Source organism: Drosophila miranda (assembly GCF_003369915.1).
Source record: "Drosophila miranda strain MSH22 chromosome Y unlocalized genomic scaffold, D.miranda_PacBio2.1 Contig_Y1_pilon, whole genome shotgun sequence".
Taxonomy (NCBI): Eukaryota; Metazoa; Arthropoda; class Insecta; order Diptera; family Drosophilidae; genus Drosophila; species Drosophila miranda.
In genome coordinates, this window is record NW_022881603.1 from 24,477,761 (window position 1) to 24,504,650 (window position 26,890).

General features: G+C 39.8%; 1 protein-coding gene and 1 pseudogene across 1 annotated transcript; both read right to left on the reverse strand.

Moving 5' to 3' along the window:
- Window positions 1–1,648: 1,648 nt before the first annotated feature.
- Window positions 1,649–3,670, reverse strand: LOC108160932 (cytosol aminopeptidase-like). Its single transcript, XM_033395843.1, has one exon. The coding sequence runs from the start codon at window positions 3,470–3,472 to the stop codon at window positions 1,889–1,891; it is 1,584 nt and encodes a 527-aa protein (XP_033251734.1). The 5' UTR covers window positions 3,473–3,670; the 3' UTR covers window positions 1,649–1,888.
- Window positions 3,671–4,866: 1,196 nt separating this feature from the next.
- The window catches only part of LOC117190782, a 51,526-nt pseudogene continuing 29,502 nt past the window's right edge, over window positions 4,867–26,890 (reverse strand).

A 26,890-nucleotide genomic window follows, 5' to 3' on the forward strand; every position in this document is an offset into this window, starting at 1 on the left:
TCGAGCCATTTAACAAATAAGCAATAGAATCCGTGCATTTCCTTAGTTCGTGTCCAAGGCCCCACCCCCGTCCACAGCCAAGCCGCCACATGCTCCACAGAGTATCCTGTGTATCTGGTACCCCCGGACAGCCTTTTCCGTGTTGTCTTAAGCAAATTGCCCTTTTGTCTTCAAATGAGACGTTTATGGTTTTTAATTTTTTTCTTGTTCTCGGGTAATGGCCAATGTCAATGGGTTCAGAAAAGGGCAATCAGTGGATCAGATTCAGTCAGATGGGGGCAAGTGCTGTGCAGGAGCTCTGTTAAGAACAGACTTGAGACTGTTACCATGGGGACCTGGTATCAATGAAGGAATCCATAAGGTTTATCTGTGACTACGAGTATTATTGTTGAATTCTGATGTCTTGCACTGCCTAAGAACTGATTTGGCATTCGATCATCAAGTATTGAATTTAATTCCTAATTAAATACCTATGGAGTCCGCAAATATCCGGACCTCATGCATTTCGCCCTCACAATCAGCACTTCAAATACAAAATCTGGGCATGCATACCATAGCAGTCGGAAGCAGGTGAAGGATAAGCACAAATCCCAAAATTAGCATTAGCTAATCCAGGTAACCAAATGGCAGGCAGCGGGAGGGACGGCGGGCGGGAAATCTTTAAACAAATATTACTTTGTGTGCATTTGTGCGTAAGTGCAAGGGTCCAGCCGGAGGCACCCAGAGGCTATTTGCCCGAGTATAATGTATAATCAAGATGTATGCCATTTGACATTCGAAGGCAAAATTAAATTCCACTGCACATCGTTGTTGGCAGAGCAATCCTCACGGACGGACCAAAACAGAAAGGGAAAAGAGAGCACACAAGCCACATTTACCAACATTTGGCAACTGCAGTTATACGATTCATCGTTCACGTACTAGAGCAGGAGCCAGGATGTACCTGAAGATGGAGCTGCCACTGCAGCTGAACCCTGAACCCAAGACCAATTAAATATCGAGAGAAACATTTGCCATTTCGTGCTCCGTTTGTAATTAGCCGTAACGTGCTGCTTCTGATGCAGGAGCAACGGATAAATACATACATATGTACTTACCGACAAGATTTTAGGTAAATAAATAGTAAATAAATAGTATGCTATGCCCGAGAATGTATGGTTAAGTCAGCGTCATAATGCTATTTACCAAATGCCATTGATTGGCACCCCTCACCACCTGACTTCAAAGCAATTTTCTTGTCACTCCAACCAAAATGTAAATTTTTTAAAGTCAACATAATCACATCGAACATCAAAGGACCCAAATCCGCACAGCTGCCAGCCCGGGCAACCGACAATCAATCGAATTGAGGAAAATCAGGCAATATTTATACGAATATTCGAGGACGGCATTCAATTGGAAATCAAATTTTGATTTGGAAGGTAAGATGGCTGAAGCGAGTCAAGTTGAAAATTATGAAGGGGAATTGAATCCCCATTGAGAGGTGGGGTCCCAGGGAATTGGGAAACGTTTATGGATGAAACACCGTATATATAGGAGTAAGCGATCAACATAAGATTTGTAGCAAAGCATGTCCTTTATACGATCAGTTTCAGCTTCGACCTCATCAATCTACAGATAAATCCAGGTTGTGGCAAAGCTGGCTACATGGTATTGTAATCGAAAGGGAGTTAGAACAAATTTATTTGTTGGGAACTGGATTTAAATATTCGTGCATACTCGCATTAACAACCATTGATGTTTCAAGCCAAATTATAACAATGTGTCGTGTGAGATTATATCCAAAATTTAGGCGCAGGGCCGTACGGTCATCTGTTCGTCGATCAGGTAGGGCAATGCTTCTAGCATTGATGTTTCAAGCCAACAGAACATTTATTCCGAAGTCAGACTAGGATTCGGAGCAGGCCAGCTGGTACAGGAACTGGATGATAGTGCGAGTGGGGCGTCCGGTCATCTGGTTCTTCAGCAGGTAGGGCAGTGGGTTGGTTGAGGTGAGCATGCCTGTGCCACGGTTGTCCAGATGGGCCCAGTCGACGCACGGGACGAGGCTGCGTAGAATGGCGGCGGCCAGGCAGGAGGAGGCCGGTCCACGGCCGGCGTTGCTCAGGTCATAGGTGATGTTCTTGGTGACGATCTGGTGGTAGTACTTGAAGAGCGGGAAGCGCCAGACGCGATCCCCAGTGATTCCACCAGCCTTGCGGAACTGTTTGTGGACAAAGTTCGACGTAGTCCACAGCCCAGTAGCCCCTCCGCCGAGCGCGTAGTTTACGCCTTGGGCCACCGTGCCGATGTCGATGATCATTTTGGGCTTGTGCGCGGACTGGCCGTAGAGAAGGGGATCGGCCATCACCACAACAGGGGCTTTTCCCACATCTTTGACGCCCATGGTGATGCCATTCAGCAGGCTCACCACATCGCCGCACTTGACCGCCATGCCGGAGGGCATGTGCTCGCAGAGTGGGATGATCGCCGAGATGTTCATCGGCAGCGAGAGGGCGGAAGCGGCGCGGAGCACGCCCACACATACAGCAGCTCCAGCCATTGCGCCGCGGTACTGGTCCATTCCCGTCTTATTCTTCAGGCAGAGCCCGCCGCTGTTGAAGGTCAGGCCCAGGCCCAACAGCAGCACGGACTTCTCTTCGGGAGCGGTGCCGCAGTATGAGCACTCGAGCAACAGGGGGGGCTCGCAGGAGCCCTTGGCGATCATCAAGAAGGAATTGAGCTTCATGTCCTCAATCCAGTCCATGGATCGCACCTCCACAGTGACGCCGCAGGGGCACAAAGCATCGACGGCGGCCTGGGCGAACACGGACGGGGTCATCATGTTCGCCGGCGTGTCGGACAGGCGACGGGCCAGGTTCTGGGACTCGGCCTTGAACAGGCCCCGGGTCCAGGCCTCGCGGTCCCCCTTACCGTACATTTCCAGCTTGGGGGTCCGCGTTCGGTTCTTCTTCCTCTTGTTCATGTTGAAGCGCCAAACGGCCAGCGAGGCGCCCTCGGCGGCCTGCTCCGGATAGCCCATGCTATCCACATGCACCTCGCGCATTCCCTGCAACTGCAGGGCGCGGGCGCCAGCACCGGCGGCCACACGGACATTCTCCATGCCCAGATCCAACTCCTCCTCGTCGTTGAAGGCGGCGTCGTAGTCACCGACACCCACAACGGCAATGGCCTGGTAATCGCCGTCCATGCCGCTGAACAGCAGGCCCTTGCCCGGGCTCCCGTCCATGTTTCGTTCACGGATCCACTGCATTACCTTACCGCCCACCGAGTCGTCCAGGGTGACGGCATTCTCCGTGGTCTTTGGCGGCTTGTCCGAATCCCTCTTGTAGACACCCACAACCACGCCCTTGGGCTTCTTGCACTTGGTGGCATAGGCTCGAAGGCAGTGCGAAACCTCCCGGAAGGCTAGCTTGCAGGCGAGCAGCCGGCTGGCCGAACGCACCAGAAGTAGATCCCGATAGAGGGGCATTCTCGATTCGCGATTTAAGGGAACTAATTTACAAAACGGAACCAAATATAAATATGAAACGTATGATTTTGCTGACTAGAAATTTGGCTGGTTGACGCAACGGATTTTACGCGATACGAAAAATTTACAATCAAATTTGTTGTGTTTATATACGTTGTGTTCCGTTCAACAGTCTATACTGAATAGTTTTTTGGGCCTCGCTTCCCATTTTAAAGTCTGAAATCTAAAACGCCATCTGCTTGGATCAGGCATAAAACAAATCATGTCTGTATCATTTTTTGGAGAATTAAAGAGGCTTAGAGAAAGTTGCATACAACAGTAAAAGCCTACTTAGAATCTTTAAGCACATGCCTGTAGGACAACGAATTCCCCTCAAAGATCCTCCACCTGGTCCACATGGTCCTGTTCAGAATTTATAATTCCTTTCGCGAGGAATAATTCCTATAATCGTATAATAATGACAAAAAGGAAAGAATTATGTTGAAAAAAAAAAAATCATATGAATTCCAATTAAGCAGTCAACGGACAGGGTCCGGAAGCTGGGCCCGGCCTGGCCAAGTGCACAGCGATAATGGCGGCGAATGGAAATAATTAATTTTCCAAACCAGTGGGCCATCGCTAATTAAGCTTAATTTTTGGTGTGGCATAACTAATTAAGGTGGGAACAGCGCAGCCGTACGAGGAGCAGCAGCAGCATCAGCCGGGATACTGGCATTCGAATTATGTAAAATTGTTGCACTTTAATTCCATTTTGTCTGCGGGCAGACAATCTGTAATTGAGAAGTATGCTCTTGCTTATCTTTCGAGTATATGAATATGGAATTCAATTTAGTGTCGCATAAGCGCTGGAATATGCAAATCCGTCCAGGGCCACCTCTCCTCAGGCGAATGTTTGCCTTCTGGCTTTGGGCAAGGTAACCGAAAAGGTTATGTGTGTTGGTAGGTGTGGCTGGGCGAACAACACGGACAAACTTTGTCCACAGGTCCAGCCACCCGTGCACACAGATGAAAGGATAGTGCCAGATACTGTTAGTCTTGTCCTTCGGCCTGCTTCCTGCCGAATGTTTTAAAATATTTGCCCAATAGTGAACAATGACTTGGGATTAACATTTGTCTATGCGCATTCGTCTGGAATTATTCAATGTGTTCGTAGATAAGGACAATTCCAATGGAAAGCATCCGCATCAGATGATTGCTGTTTGCCTGTCAGGTATTGCCCAGCCTCCCCGTTCAGTCATTTAAATTAAATAACATTTTGAAAGAGCGGTTGCTCTTTGCCTCTCCCAGAGTACCTTTCTTACAGTCTAGATCGTTAACAGTACCTTCCTTAAGTAATAAATTCGTCATGCTATAATTTTTGATAATTTTTTTTATTAAAATGTATTTTTATTACAACTAAACGCTTAAGAACTAAAGATTTTGTTGCGAATTACCTTAAGTACATTATGTCTGAATACATTTTTAAGAGACTAAAAATCATAAATTCGTATCCTATTTTGTTTCTGTGGGCAAGATGGGAAAACCAAAAAGGCATACAATTTAATGTAATCCAAGGTTTTTGCGAGTGCAATCAATGGTATTATGTATGTATGTATTTTGTAATATTTTGTAAGCTATGGACTGATTCGATGCTATTTGAGTTCTGAGTATTCTGATGCGCATGAGGCGAAGTATTGCTTGTGGTTTCGAGGCTTAAGTATATTAAGTATTTCCTATAACTTTCGATTCGGCGTGTTTACATCTTTTAAGTTTAAATATTGTTTATTTTCGATTGCTATTATTGTAATTATGCAATTAGGCAGCTCATAAATTTATCAAAACTTAACATCACATTGCTTCTTCGATTACATTAGAGGTTGCTTTCCACATGCGTTTGAAAATTCTGTACCTGCACTAAGTCGATCGATTATGGTTATACGAGTACGAGTACGAGTAATGCTTAAAAATGCTCAATGCTTAATGCTCCGTTTTGTGCGTATGCGCGGCAATTGTTTGTAGCTAACTATGGGCTGTATTTGTGTATTTTTTGTATGTTTTCTGTATACTTTATATTAAATGCGGCGTGTGGTTTGTGGGTTTTGCTGACAAAATGCACTCAATGGAAGTTGATACGAGTAATACCCTCTATAGTCTAAGTCTAAGTCGAATGCATTATAAATGCCTTTGTAAATGCATAATTTATTAGGAAGTGTTTTTCATGTTTGTATTCATTTCTGAAGAGAATATGTCTATGATGATGTTGATGATACGGCGAAGGTCCTTGTGTTGTAAGTGTGTTGCGTGTGCGTGTGTGCGTGGCATAATTTAATCCTCTCCGGCTGCGTCTGCATTCGATTTACTAAAACTGTTTGGACGATGTGCTCGATGGCGGCATATTGAGAATGTAACTCTCCTCACGATATCAGACATTGGGCTTGCGGAAGATCTCATTCGGATGCTGGTTGCTGCTAAGGTTCTGGCGCGTCGAGCATTGCTGTTGTGGACGGAACAGAGGTAAATGTATAATTAAATGCGTGGCTTTGTCATGGATACACGTATTGATTTGTTATTGCCCCCATTAGGTGAAAAGATGGGGCAGACCCCAAGTGATTGCATTTTAATTACATTTCCAATGCATCTCCCACCCAAGAAGGCAATTATCATGCATTTGGGTCACACACCCGACACCACAGGGAACCACAGGTGGGGTGCTTCGGTGGTGGATAATAATAACTTAACTACCTTACACCATTTTCTGATTCTTCCCTCATTTTTCTGATTTGACGTCGCTTGGACATGGCCCGAGGGCTATTAAAATAATTGCCACAGAAATCAGTTATTATGGCAAGTGTCTGCCTCGGACCATAAACCTGTCGCCCGGCGGTAGGGTGCCTCATTATCACTTACCGCTTGCTTCTTTTCCCAGGACTTCATGGCCGTCTTGTACTTTTCGAACTCGTGGCACCAATCCGAGTAGATTTTCTGATAGTCATTGCTCTTGTTCGGCGGAGTGCATCTGTTCGAAACGGAGGGTTGAACCACGGAAATGCGATTATAATGAGCGCATAATTACGGAAATGCCCTTCTCACCTGTGGGCATCCACTGTGATGTTGTAGCTGCACAGCAGGGAGCCACCCAAATGGCAGTCGTAGCGGCCGCCATCGGCCTCGTTCACGGACACCACAACCAGTCCCCGTTCCGTCGTCTCGATGTACTTTGTGGGCGAATAATGGATCTCATAGCTGGAAGGCAGTCAGCATTTTGGTCATCAAGTCTTTAATTAAGCCCCCAATAAATCCCAAGCCTTACCGTCCCTTATCCTTGGAGTGATGGTACCAGGTCACCTGGTCGTTCTTCAGTACCTCGGGGATTTTGACAAAGCATCCCAGATGCACGCTCTGGCCGTAGGTCACCACAATCTTCTTCTTTTGGACACTCGAGTCGCAAATGTCGCTCGTCTCATTGGCCACGTCCTGCGGGGGCACAGGGGGGAGGGAAGGAAATCACATGTCATTTGATTTGTGGCACACTCCGCGGCACCTCGCTTCACCGCACTCACCTGCAACAGATCCAGCTCGTAGGGACGGCACGTATTGGCCTCCTTGTCCCAGCCGCAGTACGGATCACGGACACACCGGAAGCAATTGTCGTAACGACGATTGCACATGGCCAAATCGATTTGCTTGATGCGGTGATCGGTGCCGATGTAGAGGCTCTTACGTGTCTGGCTGATTTCCATCACCTGAATGGCCTCGTTGGGGGCCACCTCAAAAATGTCCAGCAGCTTCGAGAGCGACTCCCCGTTCCGGTAGTACTGTACGATTTTGTAAATGCGACCCAGATTGGTGCCCACATAGTACACAATGTATTCCTGGTTGAGTATATCGATTTTGATTCTGCAAAAAGTACGTTTCAAAATACGTTTTAATACGTCGAAAATATATGTTGCATGCGAGTGAACTCGTACACTACATATGCATATTGCACGCAAATAAGTAACTTTTTAAGCAGCTTATTTACTTTGTGCACCCTCCCAAAAAAGTGACTTCTCCACTGGGGCATCCTTGATGCATTTAAATAAATTTTACTTTAATTATTAACTGAATTTTACGTTCTGAAAAAAACTTGTATTTGTATTTGTGCGAGTAGCAAAGCTGAGGATATCTTTGGCGCTGAAAGAGCTGGGTATCTAGTGGAAGTGCCTTAAAATATTCCCTTTCTCCATATATTTATATCTATTTTTATACCCGATACTCAAAATGAGTATTGGGGTATATTAGATTTGTGGTAAAAGTGGATGTGTGTAACGTCCAAAAGGAATCGTTTCCGAACACATAAAGTATATATATTCTTGATCAGCATCAATAGCCGAGTCGATTGAGCCCTGTCTGTCTGTCCGTCTGTCCGTCCCCTTCAGCGCCTAGTGCTCAAAGACTATAAGAGCTAGAGCAACGATGTTTTGGATCCAGACTTCTGTGATATGTCACTGCTACAAAAATATTTCAAAACTTTGCCCCGCCCACTTCCGCCCCCACAAAGGACGAAAATCTGTGGCATCCACAATTTTAAAGATATGAGAAAACCAAAAACGTAGAATTGTAGAGAATGACCATATCTTTAAGACTGGGGAATCTGAATTGGATCGTATAATTATTATAGCCAGCATCAAGAAAACAATTTCATTTTTTCTCGCCCTGTCTCTCTCTAACACACACGTAGCATAGGCGGCTTTGCTTAGAGTAAAACATTAGCGCCTAGATCTCAGAGACTACAAAAGCTAGAGCAACCAAATTTGGTATCCACACTCCTAATATATCGGACCGAGACGAGTTTGTTTCAAAATTTCGCCACACCCCCTTCCGCCCCCGCAAAGGACGAAAATCTGGGGATATTCAAAAATCTCAGAGACTATTAAGGCTAGAGTAACCAAATTTGGTATCCGCACTCCTGTTAGATCTTACTATAAAACGTGTATCTCAAAATTTCGCCCCACCCCCTTCCGCCCACACAAAGGACGAAAATCTGTTGCATCCACAATATTGCACATTCGAGAAAACTAAAAACGCAGAATCATAGATAATGACCATATCTATCAGATTGCTGAATCTGGATCAGATCAGATCATTTGTATAGCCAATAGGAACAAATCAATTTGCAGTGGCTACGCAGCGCCCGACGTCACGCTCAGACTGATTTTCTGTCTCTCTCGCACGCACTCTTTGTCGTGTCGTTTAATATTAGCGGCGTCTGCCGGAGGAGAGCCATACTGACTTAGTATCGGGTATAACCGTAGAGTTGTGGTGTCCGCAGCAACTCACAACGTTCCCCCTCGTTATATATAATATATGTATAATATATAATATATATATAATATATAATATATATAGTGACATATCCATAATTCCCCACATCCCATAAACATTATGTTTATGTACAATTCATCCACCCCACCCACACAAGTAACAGGACCCCACTCAAGAATCAATAACTGTTTCTTCCCATACTCCAAGCTAGGGCCCCCATAATATAAACAATGGACCACATTGTTTCATCAACATTAGAATCACGCCACTCTCGAGAAATCGATTCTTTAGAATCACGCCACTCATGAGGACCAATCAAAGCTAGACATAAAACCAAGGAGTATCACATTCCTAGCTCCGTCATGTAATGCAACACCGATCGCCAGCAGTGGATGCCTTTCATCAAAGCCGACGCATCCCCAAATATCGATCCAGGCACGTACGCCACCGACACGAAGATGCAGCCGAGGAAAGCAACGCCCGAAGCCAGAGTCGGGAGTTCCAAGAGAAGGGCTCATGGAAACTAGCCAGCAGCAGAGAGATCAGTTCCGTTTGAGACAAGCAGACGTAAAGTTAAGTCGGGGAATTCAACCAATCTTGTGACATAAAGAAATTAAGTACTAAAAATAAAATCTTTTTTAAAAACTAAATTTCGAATTGCGGATATTTAACTGGCGCAGTCGGTAGGATTTCGTTTAAAATTAACTCCTATATTTCGGTAATGGTCAGCTTGTGTAATTTCTAATTACTGTGATCACGTAATCCCGGAATCGTTAATAAAATTGTGAAATCCGCCAAAGAACCTATGTGTTACGAGCACATACGATTTGCAAAACTAAAATTAAGTGAACTAAAGTAAGCGGAGATAGTGATCCACCAAGAACAGTGAAACACTAAATACGAAATCAAAAAACGTACAAGTGAACCAAAATAAAGTTAAAAACTACTGAAAACAAAACAAAACCCAATCAACACCAACAACATGGCGTTACCACCACTATCATTGAGCGAAATCCACTTGAACCAGGCACTGCTGTCGATCAGACAAATACCTGCCTATGACGGTTCATCTGGACAGCTAAGCTCATTTATCAAACGAATCGAATATGTATGCGGATTATATCCAACTGAAGATCTTCGCCAACAAAGGATCCTATTTGGAGCGACCGAGATCCAACTGTCAGGAGAGGCACAACGCATATCGCAAATGATACAACCCAACACGTGGCTCGAACTGAAGACGGCGCTGATCAACGAGTTCAAAAATCACACACCATATGAAGAACTCTTACGACAACTATACACCACCAGATTCAACGGCAGTCTTCGTAAGTTTATAGAAGAATTAGAGATAAAAGCATTATTAATAAACAATAAGCTAAACTTAGAAAACATACCAGAAAATAATGTCATTTATAAAAACGCTTTGAACAACACAATTAAAGATGTCATTACTCGAAAACTTCCTGACAGAATGTTCATGACCTTAGCAAGAAAAGATATTACCACATTGTCTAATCTTAAGAAGGCAGCACAAGAAGAAGGATTGTACGAAGCTAGTACAACAGATTCAGGTACAAATAAAGATCAATCGAAATCGTCTCAATCAAATCGAAAGAATGTTGGAAACTATTATGCAAATTATAATACTACTAACTATCACAATCAAACTCAGAGTTCATCTGGAACAGGTCAGACTAATCGAACAAATCAAAATCAAAATTCCCAAAATCCTGGATTATACAATGAGTTCAAAAATTCCTTGAATCAAGGTAGGGCTCAGAATCCAATCAATCAGTAAATATCTCAAAACCAAGCTAGTGGGAGTGGACCCAACCAACCTACTAAAAGAGGGAGGGAGAGCCAGAGTGGCCAAACGAAGATGGACGTAAATTTTCATCAAGCCGCCTCGGAAGAAACCGAGGAGGACCCTATATAAACATTACCATTAATAAAAGAATATTAAGGTGTATCGCTGACTCGGGATCATCGATCAACATCATGAAAGAAAATTATACAGATTCCGAGATAAAAGACGATAACCTTACGGTCCATACCATCAATGGACCTGTCCGTTTAACTAAGAGTATAATGAGGAAAGCGAACAAAACATGTCCGTCCGTACAAAAGTTCTACATACATAACTTTTCCGAAAATTATGATATTTTATTAGGAAGAGAATACTTGATGGCAAGTAAAGCCGTCATCGATTACAGAAATGACACTGTAACACTAGGAGCTAGGTCGTACCCAATCATTCAGAGTGGAGAAGCTATTGAAGACGGCAAGACCGCACATAAGTGCACTGATCCCTCTACAAAAGAAGAGAAGATCGCACCTAAGTGCCTTGACCCATCTCCAGAGGGAGATCAATACTTCGCTTCCGCTCTAGACAGTGAATTAAGGGAATGTAATCAATTAAGATTGGAACACTTAAACGACGAAGAGAGGGAAGAGTTAAAGAAGGTCTTATATGAGTTTAAGGATGTGCAGTACAGAGAAGGTGACAATTTGACTTTCACAAGTACAATCAAGCACGAGATCAAAACTCAACATGAAGACCCGGTCTACAGACGACCATACAAATATGCCCAGATACATGATCAGGAGGTAAACCAGCAAATCAAAGATATGATCAGGCAGGGAATAATTCGAAAGTCGAATTCTCCTTACTGCTAGCCCATATCTATGATTCCGAAGAAGATAGATGCTTCAGGAAAGCAAAAATATCGAATGGTAGTAGACTATAGAAGTCTAAATGAAATAACAGTTAAGGACAAATTCCCAACTCCACGAATGGATGAAATCCTAGACAAACTAGGTAAATGTCAGTATTTTACGACAATCGATTTAGCAAAAGGTTTCCATCAAATACCCATGGAACCTAGCTCAATCCCCAAAACTGCGTTCTCCACTAAGCATGGACATTACGAGTTCACTCGTATGCCCTTTGGGCTAACCACTGCCCCAGCTACCTTCCAAAGATGTATGAACAATCTGATAGAAGAGTTAATCTTCAAAGATTGCTTTGTATACTTAGATGACATCATTATATTTTCCACTTCATTGGAAGAACACTTGTTGTCACTAAGGAGAGTATTTGGAAAGTTGAGAGACGCCAACTTGAAGCTACAAATGGATAAATGTGAATTCATGAAAAAGGAAACTGAATTCCTAGGTCATGTAGTCACTACTGAAGGAATAGTACCAAGTCCAGGCAAAATCTCTGCCATTGTCAAATTTCCAATACCAGAAACGACTAAACAAATAAAGTCATTCTTAGGTCTGTGCGGGTTCTATAGGAAATTCATTCCTAATTTTGCAAACATAGCAAAACCCATGACACTCAAACTAAAGAAAGGAGCTGTCATAGACCCCAAGGAAGAAAAGTACGTCGAGGCATTTGAGAGACTAAAAGTACTCATCACCTCAGACCCTATCCTTGCGTTCCCAGACTTTGACAAAATGTTCACGGTAACAACCGACGCTAGTAACATAGCATTGGGAGCGGTTTTGTCACAAGAACACAAACCGATCTGCTACGCTAGCAGAACCCTAAATGAACATGAAATAAACTATTCAGCCATCGAAAAGGAATTATTAGCGATCGTATGGGCAACCAAGTATTTCCGTTCATACCTGTTCGGTAGAACATTCGAGATACAAAGCGATCATAAACCCTTGATTTGGTTGAACAACCTCAAGGAGCCAAATATGAAATTACAAAGGTGGAAAATAAAACTGAATGAGTTTGATTTTAAAATGAAATATCTACCAGGCAAAGAAAATCATGTAGCTGATGCCTTATCAAGGGTAAAGATTAATGAAAATCTCCTTGGAGAAGCTTCCAATAGCGTTGGTGCAACTGTACATAGCGCACAGGAAGACAATCTAAATCACATTGCTATCACGGAAAGAACAATTAACTATTACAATCGGCAAATTGAGCTAATAAAAGGCAATGAAGATAAGGTAGAAACAATTCGTTATTTTCACAAGCTAATCATCAAGATCACGTATAAGGAAATGACTAACACCTTAGCGAAGGATATAATAAAGGAATATCTATGCACCAAAAAGAGCGCATTATATTTCCATAACGAAATAGATTTTCCTCCAGTCCAAAAAGCCTATTCAGAAATCATTAATTCTAACAATATAACCAAAGCTATTAAATCAAGCACGAAACTCCTAGATATTCAGAATTACGCTGAATTTAAAGAAACCATATTAAAGAATCATAAAGGCTTACTCCATCCAGGGATAGAGAAAACCGTCAATTGGTTTAGGGGAAAATACTATTACCCGGATTATCAAAAACTAATCCAAAACATCATAAACGAATGTCCTACTTGTAATATTGCCGAAACAGAGCATAGAAATACGAAGTTGGCATTCGAAACTACACCGGAAATACTGAACATCAGAGAGAAATACGTCATAGATTTCTATATGGTTGGTAACCAACAGTTCCTATCATGTATTGACGTATACTCGAAGTTTGCCACTCTTGTAGAAGTAAAAAGTCGTGACTGGTTAGAAGCAAAAAGAGCCATCATGAAAGTTTTTAATGAGATGGGCAAACCAATTGAAATCAAAGCCGATAAAGATTCAGCTTTTATGTGCACAGCATTGCAAGCACGGCTGAATGCGGAAAACGTCAAAATATAGATCACTTCCAGCAAAAATGGAATATCTGACGTAGAAAGATTTCATAAAACAGTAAATGAAAAATTAAGAATAATATCTAGCGAGGATAACCCAGAAGATAGATTCACGAAGTTTGAATTAATTCTTTATACTTATAATCATAAAACCAAACATAATACCACAAATAGGACACCAGCTGATATATTCATTTATGCAGGCTCACCTGATTATGACACCCAACTAAATAAAGTGAATAAAATCACTCAATTAAATAAAAACCGCATAGAGTATGAAGTAGATACCCGCTATAAACTATCACCTCTAGTTAAGTCTAAGGTAACAAATCCTTTCAAAAGGACGGGCGAAATTAGACAGGTAGACGAAAAACATTATGAAGAAAAGAATAGGGGTAGGAAAATAACTCATTATAAATCAAAATTCAAGAAAAAGAAGAAATCTAATAGAAGCAAATATAATAATTCCAGAGAAACCGAGGAAGTTAATGGAATCGGCGAACTTCAACACAATTAAAATCCTCATCTTCCTCATAATTACCATCGTAATGGCACAGGGCCAAAGCATAGAAATAAATCCTATAAAATCCCAAAACGGATATATGATATTCAAAACTGGATCGATTAACATACCTATCAATTACGAATACCATTATCTAACTGTTAATGTAACTAAAACCGAAGAACTATACCAAAATTTATTAATGCAAGCCACTAAATTCCAGGACATAATCCAAATAAAATATCTAGTAGACAAATTGCAAAGAGAAATGAACGGGCTAAAAATAACCAAAAGAAATAAAAGAGGCCTAATCAATATAGTAGGAACAGCCTACAAATATCTCTTTGGAACACTAGATCAGGAAGATAAAGTCGATTTTGAACAAAAAATAGAAAATTTAGCCAGCCATAGCATTCAAATGAATGAACTAAATTTGGTAATAGATGCAGTTAATAGCGGAATAAACGTAATAAACAAACTAAATGAAGAAAAAGACAGGAATCAACAAATAGAAATTTTGATATTCAATCTACAACATTTCACAGAATATATCGAAGATATAGAACTAGGTATGCAATTAACTAGGCTCGGTATATTTAAACCAAAATTATTAAAACAAGACTACCTGGAACAAATAAATTCTGAGAAAATACTAAATATAAAAACCTCCACATGGCTAAAATCCGATACCAACGAAATTCTAATAATTTCCAACATTCCCAAAGACATTACAAAAGTACCAATCTATAAAATCGTTCCGAATCCAGACGAATTAAATAACATGTTAACAGATATGACATACGACAAGTACTACATACAAAATGAAAAAGTATTTGTTAAAGAAACTAAATTGAAAACCAATGACAATTGTATAAAAGGAATTTTAATGCAAATTTCCACTAAATGTCCATATTCCAATACTTTTCAAAACTTTCAAATAAACTTTATTGAACCCAATATACTAATCACATGGAATCTTCCAAAAACAACGGTAAACCAGAATTGTGTAAACGAAGAAATCATAGCGGAAGGAAATACCATTATAAAAATCTACAACTGTTCAATCCAATTAAATGAATTTACAATATCAAACACAATGTTAGATTTTGCCCAGAATGTTTATGTCAACAACAACATAACTAAAATAAAACCACTGTCGTATGTCCAAACTAATGAAATAATTATGCAATACACCAAATATAGTAACCTATTACAAATAAGTCTACTAATTTCATTTGTCATAATTATATTAGTACTACTAAGTTATGTAGCTGTTAAATTTAAGAAAACTTCTAAAAGAGTCACGGTTAAATGTATTAACCCTATAATAGAAGCAGAAGCAGCCACCGCACTTGACACCCCGTCACTATACCCGAGGGTAATCGCCTAGGGACAGGCTAATAACAAAAGTTGGGGGAGTGACATATCCATAATTCCCCACATCCCATACACATTATGTTTATGTACAATTCATCCACCCCATCCACACAAGGAACAGGACCCCACTCAAGAATCAATAACTGTTTCTTCCCATACTCCAAGCTAGGGCCCCCCATAATATAAACAATGGACCACATTGTTTAATCAACATTAGAATCACGCCACTCTCGAGAAATCGATTCTTTAAAATCACGCCACTCATGAGGACCAATCAAAGCTAGACATAAAACCAAGGAGTATCACATTCCTAGCTCCGTCATGTAATGCAACACCGATCGCCAGCAGTGGATGCCTTTCATCAAAGCCGACGCATCCCCAAATATCGATCCAGGCACGTACGCCACCGACACGAAGATGCAGCCGAGGAAAGCAACGCCCGAAGCCAGAGTCGGGAGTTCCAAGAGAAGGGCTCATGGAAACTAGCCAGCAGCAGAGAGATCAGTTCCGTTTGAGACAAGCAGACGTAAAGTTAAGTCGGGGAATTCAACCAATCTTGTGACATAAAGAAATTAAGTACTAAAAATAAAATCTTTTTTAAAAACTAAATTTCGAGTTGCGGATGTTTAACTATATATATATACACTACTGGCCAAAAAAATAAGTACATTGGTGTCGTGCTAGTTTGTTATGGAATAGCTCGAATGTTTGTAAATGTATTGATGCCAATTGTTTATATTCGGAAAGGTTACAGTCTTGCCAATTATTTAAATCAAAAATTAAAGTGGGGAACCATCTTAATAAAATTCTATGCATACATTTTTGCTGAATGGGCATTTTTGGTCTGGCCAAAATAATAAGTACACTGGTGTTATTTATAAATTTTGAAGGATTAGATAAGGATTTGGTCAAAGGATTGTTGGTTTTTATTGAGTTCTTTCATATTTAAGTACATGAGAGTTTAAAAAAATTCTTTAGTTAGGCCCTACTCCTGAAGAAAAGAAGTTTTCCATAAGTCTTCAAAAAGAAAGGAAAATTCTCCGGGAAATTGCGAAAAGTCTTGGACGCTCGGAATTTTTTGTTCAGAATGCTTTAATATCTAAAGTGGTTATTGAAAATCGAGGATGGAAGAAGAAATCTTTACAAACAACGGACACCCGCATCATCAGTCTTGCAAAAAAGGATCAGTTCATGTCTTCCAAATTGGCAAAGAAACATCAGGTCTGATGGTTCGTCGGAGACTTCAATATATAGACCTAACAGGACGTATAGTCCGAAAAGTTCTCTTACTCCGAGTAAAAATGTTGAAGATGATGCAAAAAGTCGTTGAAAATCATTTGGCATGGTCTGGGTCAGATGGGTCTTAGAAGTGGAATAATATATTATTGAGAGATGAAACAAAAATAAATCTTTTTGATAATGACTCCAGAAGATGTATACAACGACCCAAAGGCAAAGAATTCGACATCCGGTACACAAAGAAAATGGTTAAGAACGGAGACCGATGTATAGGTATCTGAGGCATTTTTCTTGGCATGGCGTTGAGCCGGTATATCGCATAACTGATCATGTGATCCAATTCGGGTATAAAAACATATTGACAGTCATTATACAACCTTAAGCTGAGGAAAACATGCCCTTAAGATGGGTCTTTCTACCGGAAAATTACCCAAAGCACACCTCAAAGATGGTGAAGGCTTGGTTTACGGGAAAAAATGTAAACGTTATGGGTTGGCTAAGTCAGTTTCCTGACTTAAACCCATTTTAAAACCTTTGGGGTGACTTAAAACGTCGAATTGGTAAAAATTCTTTTCGAAAAGAAAAAGAATTGTGGAGAATTTGTGCAAAAAACGTGGTATGAGATTCCAGTGGAGACTTGCCGCAAACTTATTGCTAGTATGCCAAGAAGAATGGCCGAAATCATCCAAAATAAGTGTGGCTATATAGGATAGTATTAAAAGATTATAAATTATAAGAAAAAAGTGTAACTAAATTTGAAACGCTTTTAGTTTTTCGCTTAGGAGAATTTCTGTACTTATTATTTTGGCCAGCCCTTATTTATGATTTTAAGGTTTAATCGATCATAAAATATATATTTGAAATGAAAAATGCTTATGATAAACATTTTTATAGTCTATTGTAGGTTAGAAAACTAAAAGTAAATTTGATTTTTTCTTATGTTTATTAGAAAAGTTTTATAGGAGATGAAAGAAAGCTTATAAACGTGTACTTATTATTTTGGCCAGTAGTGTATATACATATGTATATATTTATAGCACTATGCAATACCACATTGACGCTGTGACCCAAATCGACTTTTTTTTTACAGTTTTACGGCTTTAAAATTGTTTAATAATTTTATTTTTTTATTTTTATTTAATATTATTTTTTTATAATTTTTTAACTTTTTTTTTATTTATAATTTTATTTTTTTTATTTATTTATTTATTTTTTATTATTTTATTTATTTTTTTTTATTTTTTTTTTTTATTTATTATTTTATTTTATTTTACTTTTTTTATTTATTATTTTTTTTTTTTTTTCCAGATTTAATTTATTTATTATTTTATTTTTTTTATCTATTTTTTTTTTCAAGATTTAGTTTATTTAAGAAAAAAATTTTAAATCACGTATTATCTTTGCGGTTTTTTGTTCAGAGATAGTGCTTCTTTTTTCACATAATTTTAGTTTTATTGAACTTTACGATTCTGAACAGCTGATAAATGCAGCTATAAGTTCTACCCGAAAACTTTGTTGCTTGAGCGTATCGCTTGGAAAATATAAAGCTTTCAAATTCAAAATTGAGTATTTGTTGTGGTATTTGTTACCGAAATTTTTACTTTGAAAACTGTTCTTATTGTTTTTTATAAAATATAGAAAATTCTTAAGAAATGAAACAGAGAATCACTTTGTCAATGAATTCTTTCATAGCCATCGAATGTGGGTACCTATATGTAATTTTGTTAATCTGATCTGGTAATCATTTAATTTCTAGAATATTTTTATTTAGCGAAGCTCTATTTCTCTTATTTCTCAGCGACTTATTCGACTCCAAACACATCCCAGCACATCCCTGGATGTGAAACCCAACCTGAAACTCGTATGAATATTTCTGGCATTACTCACTTGTCGACGACGAGCTTGGTGAAGACCAAATCCCTTTTATAATAGACAGGATTGTTGTGCTCGTGATTTACGGCCTTGTCCATGAGCGGGTGGGATCTGATGAAATTCAGTACAGTGTCTGGCAGATTTGATGTATCGTTGACGCAGGTACCGGGCCTGGGCTCGGGGACACGTGAATTGAGGACCGGCAGCCATGCGGAATTCGATGAGGATTGCTCCTTGAATTTACCTGTGCAAAAAAACAAAAAAAAAAAACGAGGGGGAGCGTTGTGAGTTGCTGCGGAGACCGCAACTCTACATTTATACCCGATACTTAGTCAGTATGGCTCTTCTCCGGCAGACGCCGCTAATATTAAACGACACGACAAAGAGTGCGTGCGAGAGAGACAGAAAATCAGTCTGAGCGTGACGTCGGGCGCTGCGTAGCCACTGCAAATTGATTTCTTGCTTTTGGCTATAAAAATTATCTGATCTGGTCCAGATTCAGCAATCTGATAGATATGGTCGTTATCTATGATTCTACGTTTTTAGTTTTCTCGAATGTGCAATATTGTGGATGCAACAGATTTTCATCCTTTGTGGGGGCGGAAGGGGGTGGGGCGAAATTCTGAGATATACGTTTTATAGTGAGATCTAACAGAAGTGCGGATACCAAATTTGGTTACTCTAGCCTTAAGAGTCTCTGAGATTTGTGGATGCCCCAGATTTTCGTCCTTTGCGGGGGCGGAAGGGGGTGTGGCGAAATTTGGACACGAAACGGTCAAGGTCCGATATCACAGGAGTATGGATACCAAATTTGGTTGCTCTGGCTCTTATAGGTTCTGAGATCCTTGAACTCATATTTTGCAATTGGCAAAACCGACCATGAAACATGTGTGTTAGAGAGAGACAGAGCGAGAAAGAATAAAATTGTTTTCTTGATTCTGGCTATAATAATTATACGATCTGGTTGAGATCTTACATTCTAGAACATATAGTCATCCTCTACTATTCTGCGTTTTTGGTTTTATCGTATCTTTAAAAATGTGGATGCCACAAATTTTCGTCCATTGTGGGGGCGGAAGTGGGCGGGGCGAAGTTTTGAAATATTTTTGTAGCAGTGACATATCACAGAAATCTGGATCCAAAACATCGTTGCTCTAGCTCTTATAGTCTTTGAGCACTAGGCGCTGAAGGGGACGGACAGACGGACTGACGGACGGACGGACGGACGGACGGACGGACAGACGGACGGACAGACAGACAGGGCTCAATCGACTCGGCTATTGATGCTGATCAAGAATATATATACTTTATGGGGTCGGAAACGATTCCTTCTGGACGTTACACACATCCACTTTTACCACAAATCTAATATACCCCAATACTCATTTTGAGTATCGGGTATAAAAAACGAGGTGGAACGTTGTGAGTTGCTGCGGGGAGCTCAACTCTACAGTTATACCCGATACTAAGTCAGTATGGCTCTCCTCCGGCAGACGCCGCTAATATTAAACGACACGACAAAGAGTGCGTGCGAGAGAGACAGAAAATCAGTCTGAGCGTGACGTCGGGCGCTGCGTAGCCAGTGCAAATTGATTTGTTCCTTTTGGCTATAAAAATGATCTGATCTGATCCAGATTCAGCAATCTGATAGATATGGGCATTATCTATGATTCTGCGTTTTTCGTTTTCTCGAATCTACAATATTGTGGACGCAACAGATTTTCGTCCTTTGTGGGGGCGAAAGGGGGTGGGGCGAAATTTTGAGATATACGTTTTATAGTGACATCTTAAAGGAGTGTGTGTACCAAATTTGGTTACTCTAGCCTTAATAGTCTCTGAGATTTGTAGATGCCTCCGATTTTCGTCCTTTGCGGGGGCGGAAGGGGGTGTGGCGAAATTTGGACACGAAACGGTCAAGGTCCGATATCACAGGATTGTGGATACCAAATTTGGTTGCTCTTGCTCTTATAGGTTCTGAGATCCTTGAACTCATATTTTGCAATTGGCAAAACCGACGATGAAACCTGTGTGTTAGAGAGAGACAGAGCGAGAAAGAATGAAATTGTTTTCTTGATTCTGGCTATAATAATTATACGATCTGGTTCAGATTTTGCACTCTAGAAGATATAGTCATCTTCTACGATTCTGCGTTTTTAGTTTTCTCGTATCGTCGAAATTGTGGATGCCACAGATTTTCGACCTTTGTGGGGGCGGAAGGGGGCGGGGCAAAGTTTTGAAATATTCTTGTAGCAGTGACATATCACAGAAGTCTGGATCCAAAACATCGTTGCTCTCGCTCTTATAGTCTTTGAGAACTAGGCGCTGAAGGGGACGGACAGACGGACGGACAAACAGACAGACATGGCTCAATCGCCTCGGCTATTGATGCTGATCAAGAATATATATACTTTATGGGGTCGGAAACGATTCCTTCTGGACGTTACACACATCCACTTTTACCACAAATCTGATATACCCCAATACTCATTTTGAGTATCGGGTATAAAAACAATTGTACAATCACATATACTGGGATATGGGGAGGGGAGGGGGGGCCCCGGGGATGATTATTTAAATCTACGACGAGCAAAGGTGTCAGCTGTGCCCCGCTTGCCACTAAGCTGTCAGTGGAGGCGGTGGGGCCACCAATAATCCATTCAAATGGATTTTCTAATGCGATTTATGTTGCGCACATGGCAAGAGGATCCACACACGGAGGGGTAACGGGACCAATCGACTCGAGTCGATTCGAGTCCACTGAAATAACAAAACACTCAACGAGGAGGGAAATGGATTCGCAGTCGGAGCAGAGGGGCAGAGGAGGGGGAAGGACATATGAAACAAATGTGTAGATTGCAAAATAAAATTTGCCAATAAGTTTCATTTGTCGTTTCCCATTTCCATTCTCGAATGGAATCCCCCTTTGGGGTGGCAGGAAAACGGACAATGGAGAAAATTGCACGTCAATGCAGGGCGAAACGTGGACAGGATCGCCATGGCCATCGCCGTCGCTCCCCACAGATAAACACATTTCCAGATAACCAAATCCGGATCCGGATTCCGTTTCGAGAGAGCTTACTGTTGAAGGCAGCTTGAATCTCGTTAATGTGAAAACTGCAGACGGCCGATCCAATCAGGCCATTGGTGCTGGTCGTGATGGTGGCGTAGAAGCGGGTCTTGTCCGACGGCAGCTGGTACACCGACTGGATCTCGTTGAAGTAGAAGGGGAACTCCCCGGAGATGCTGCAGTTGAGGCGCGCCTTCAGATACGTGGCCCAGTTGTGGGCCAGCAGATTCTTGCCGCCGACATCCTTCTTTCAGACACGGGCGATGCGCGAGTACACGGCCTTGCCACAGTTGATGTACTCCACGGCCGTTTCCCGGAAAAAGAAGTACACGTAGTCGCCAATGTCGAAGGATCCCACAAAATTGGGTTCTGTAAAGGATGGCAAAGGAAACGGAAAAGATGGTTAGAGAAAGATTTAGATGGGATCTGTTTGAATCGTTTTATCGGTCTTTAAGCCATTGAAACCATTAAAACACAGTTTTTTTTTATCGATATAAACCATATAATTCATAGTTTTCACTTAACTATCGATTACTTTTGATTATTTGTTAATTTTATGCGATTTATTATGATTTAAAATGGGAATATCTATAATAATCGATAGCTATCGATTACTTATCTATTATAAACATTTAAACATCGTTTTTTGATCGATATAAAAAATATCATTGATATTTCTCATTTAATTATCGATCACTATTGATTATTTGTTAATTTTATGAGATTTATTATGATTTTAAATGGGAATATCTATAATAATCGATAGCTATCGATTACTTTTCTATTATAAACATGGCAACATAGTTTTTTGATCGACATAAACAATATCATTGATATTTCTCACTTAATTATCGATCACTACTGATTATTTGTTCATTTTATACGATTTATTATTATTTTAAATGGGAATATCTATAATAATCGATAGCTATCGATTACTTATCTATTATAAACATGGAAACCTAGTTTTTGATCGACATAAACCATATCATTGATATTTCTCACTTAATTATCGATCACTATTGATTATTTGTTAATTTTATACGATTTAATATTGTTTTAAATGGGAATATCTATAATAATCGATAGCTATCTGTAGTGTATTGACACTCAGACTTAAGCACGCGTTGTCTTCAAGATTCTCTTTTATTCTATATCCCTTGGATGGTGTGACCGTATATAGATATTAATATAATACCTAACACGCCTCTCCTTAGATGTTTAATATACATGTCATTTACAAATCTATTTTCTTATAACAATTTGATTTGTGTACTTAATCTAATTAGCGTATATAAAATTTATGTGATTTCGTATTTTTCTTTCTTCTTAATCTGTTTAGTATTTGTTTCAGTGTTTAATTTGTACATAATTTGATTTCATAATTCCTTTCTTATATTATTTTATTGTTAAATACGCTTTACTACCTTCCCTGCCTCACGTGGTCTCAACTCTCTCCTGGTGGGTGTTGGTTGAGAAACTATTTGTTCATTGTTGGTTTTGGAATTGTCATCTACTGAACAATTGCTTTCGACATCAGGTGTTTTCGCATTAGGCGATGTATGATTGTTAGTGCTTTGGTTTCTAATTTGATCCAGGTGACGTTTTATTTCTCTGTTATTGTTCGCCAAAATACAACAATACGAACGCGGGCCCAGTTGTTGTTTTACAGTTGCCTGAGTCCAGCTTGCTTTGTTAGGATTTTTGTAGTCCCTAACCATAACTTTTTGACCCTTTAAAAATTCTGTGCTTCGTCTACCTTTGTGATTTACAACACACTCAGTCTGTTTTTTATTTATTATGCTTTCGACCGTAGGTGGTTTTAACAACGAAAATCTTGTTTTTAGTGTACGACCAAAAAATAATTTAGCAGGAGATTCGCCAATGAATCGTACAATGAATCGTATTTCGGTAATCGATCAAAAATCTATTTAAAATTGTATTAAAATCTTGTCTTTCATTAGCCTTTATGTTTGCATATAGTGATTTCTTAACAGTCTTTACAAAATTTTCTGCTTGACCATTAGTCGCTGGATGTCCTGGAGCAGTAAAAATGTGATTAACACCATTGTTTTTCATAAACGTTTTAAAATCATCAGAAGTAAACTGTCGTCCATTGTCACTAACTAACACGTCTGGTAAACCATATCGACAAAATACTTCTCTAAGCTTGTTGATAGTAAACAATGAAGTTATTTCCTTCGTTTTGAATACTTCTGCCCATTTTGTATAAGAATCTATAATAACCAATAAATGAAAACCTCTAATTGGTCCTGCAAAGTCTATGTGTACTCGACTCCAAGCCTTTCCTGTGGATTTCCACGGTATTAACAGACTCTTTTCTGGACTTGATTGTAGTTCCTGACAAGGAATACAATCTCGAATTAATTTCTCAATTTCAGAATCCATGCAAGGCCACCACACATAAGAACGTGCTAACATTTTGGTTTTTACTATTCCCAAATGCGATGCATGAAATTCTGCTAAAATAGCTTGTCTCAGTTTGGTTGGAATTACTACTCTGTGTCCCCATAAGATACAATCATATTCCACTGAAAGTTCATTTGTTTTAGAGATGTAGGCAGAAAACTCGCTGCCTTTTAATCTTGTCTTCGAACCAGTGTTAATTGCCTCACAAACTTTTGATAATATTGGGTCACGTCGTGTTTCACGAGCTATTTCTTTGAAGCTAATTTTGAACACCTTTTCGGACTGTATAAAATGTATGTAATTATAGTCTTCGTTTGGTACAGCCGTTTCCCATTGAGGCATTCTTGAGAGTCCATCTGCTATATTTAAGGTCCCTTTTATGTGTTCAACTGTATATTGAAAACCTGACAAAGTCAGTGCCCATCTTTGCATTCGTGCAGAGGCCATCAATGGAAGTCCTTTCAGGTCTCCAAATATGCTTAGTAATGGTTTGTGATCTGTTCGAAGGATGAACTTGTTTCCTAAAAGATACTGTCTTAATTTACTCACACAGAACACTATAGCCAGGGCCTCTTTCTCGATTGTACTGTAATTATGCTCGCTTTTGGATAATGCTCTTGATACAAATGCTATTGGTTTGATATCTTCATTGCATTTATGTGATAAAACACCTGAAACTGCATGACTGCTAGCATCAGTCGTTAATACTAACGGTTGATCTGGGTTGTAGTGAACTAAAACTTGTTCAGAAGTTACTTCTTTCTTTACCTCTTCATATGCACTCTGACATTCGCGTGTCCAATTAAATTTTGTATTTTTATTTAATAATGCATATAAAGGACTCATTATCTGAGCGAAATTATTGATAAACTTTGAATAATAATTTACCATGCCTATGAAAGCTCTAAGCTGTGATACGTTTTCCGGAGCCGGTGCAAACAATACACTCGCAACTCTATCATTGTTTTTGCTCAGTCCTATCCTGTCAATTGAAAATCCTAGGTAACAAATTTTGGATTTAAAGAACTCACATTTCTTGTCATTTAATTTAAGTCCAACTGATTTCAGTTTTCTAAGTACAGCTTTTAGGTTTGAAATATGTTCTTGAAGATCTCGTCCTGTAACTGTTATGTCATCTTAATAAACCACAACTCCTCGCATAACCTGAAAAAACCCTTCCAATGTTTTTTGAAAAATAGCTGCTGCAGTTTTTATACCAAATGGTAAGCGTTTAACTTTCAATAGTCCAATATGTGTGCTCCAAGTACACAAATTTTGAGATTGCTCATCTAAATTTAGCTGATTGTAAGCATTTGACAGGTCAAGTTTTGAATACAGTGTACCCCCTTCAAGCGCTGCAAAAATGTCGTCTATTCGAGGTAGTGGATACTTTACGTCGACTAAAGACCGGTTTAATGTAACCTTATAGTCACCACAAATTCGTATGTCACCGTTTGGTTTTAAAATCGGTACCAAAGGTGTTGCCCATTCAGAACTAACAACTTGCTCTAAAATTCCATCATCTATGAATTTTCGTAACTGCACTTCAATCTTTTCTTTCCATGCTAATGGTACTGACCTAGGCTTGAAAAATATTGGTTTTGCATCTTCTTTTAATAGTAACGATATCGTATTCGTAGTATATGACCCTAAACGAGGCTCAAAAACTTCAGCAAACTCCGATTTAATCTGTTCTGTAATTACAGAATTTGGTTCATTTACGTACACATTGTTCACCTGCATTAACTCAAAATTAAAAGCTCTCAAAAATGTTCTACCTAGCAAAGGTGGACTCACTGCATTGGTTACAACAACAACAATTTGTTTTTTTAGACCTCGATATTCGATCGTTGCATCGTACTCACCAATAACTTTGATTGAATCTCCATTGTAATCTACATATGGAACTAGACATTTTCTAAGTGGTCTGCTGGTATTTAAGCTTTCGTAAAATGTTTTTGGAACCAATGTGCACGGTGCACCAGTGTCGCAAGCAATTTTCGTTATGTTTCCATCAATTTTTACAGGTAAATAATATACTCCATTAGTTGAGGTTGTATCAACGCTATAGATAGAAAAGTTATAATTATCATTATCAAAATTATTATCAGAATAGGTGTCATGTTTTGTTTGAGATACATAATTTACGGATTTTTTTGATTTATTTTTACAAATGCTCGCCAAGTGACCTGTTTTTCCACAGCTGTGACATTTGCATGCCTTATACTTGCAATTGTTTGAGTTATGATTTCGCCAGCCACAGTGTGTGCATGGCTGCTGCTTCTTTTCTCTGCCAGCGTCGCAGTCGTTTTCGCCGTCGCCGTCACCGTCGCTTCTGCCGCCTCTGTAACTCACGTTTCGGTTGCCCTTGAAATGACTTCTGCCGTTGCTCTTTGCTTGATCTCTGTTCTCGCCTCTTTGCCTCTGCCATTGACTAGTCCCGTTCTTTTGATGCATGTAGTTGACGTTGTGTTCTGTCTTCCTTGTGCTGATCTTCGTCTCCATGATCATCGCCTTCTTGAGTGCATCAGCCAGAGTTAGATTTTCGTCTTCTTCACATATTCTTTCATATATAGGGTTGGGAAGGCTCATCACAAATTGGTTTAATACAAACGCTTCCAGATTTGAGCCAAATTTGCATTCCAATGCCAATTGTTTAACTCGAGCATACCACTCCGCTACAGTCTCATCTTCACTTTTTGTGGACATGTGAAATTTTTTTCTTTCTCTGAATATGAGTGTAGGTGGTGTGTAGTGTGTTTTTAAAATTTCACATAATTCTTTGTATGCTTTTGATACGGGTGATACCGGATTGCACAAACTATGTAGTACAGTGTAAGCCGCTGTACCGATCGACTTCAACAAAACTGCCTTTTTTGTGTTTTCCTCTTTCACATTCAATTCGCACAAATGTATGTCGAATTTTTCCTTCCAAATGCAGAACGTTTCTTGGTGTGGCGAAAACTCAGCAATTGTTGCCATTT

Bases quoted from the DNA above. Each gene is read 5' to 3' on its own strand.
- LOC108160932 (XM_033395843.1), bottom strand. From the start codon at position 3,472: ATGCCCCTCTATCGGGATCTACTTCTGGTGCGTTCGGCCAGCCGGCTG.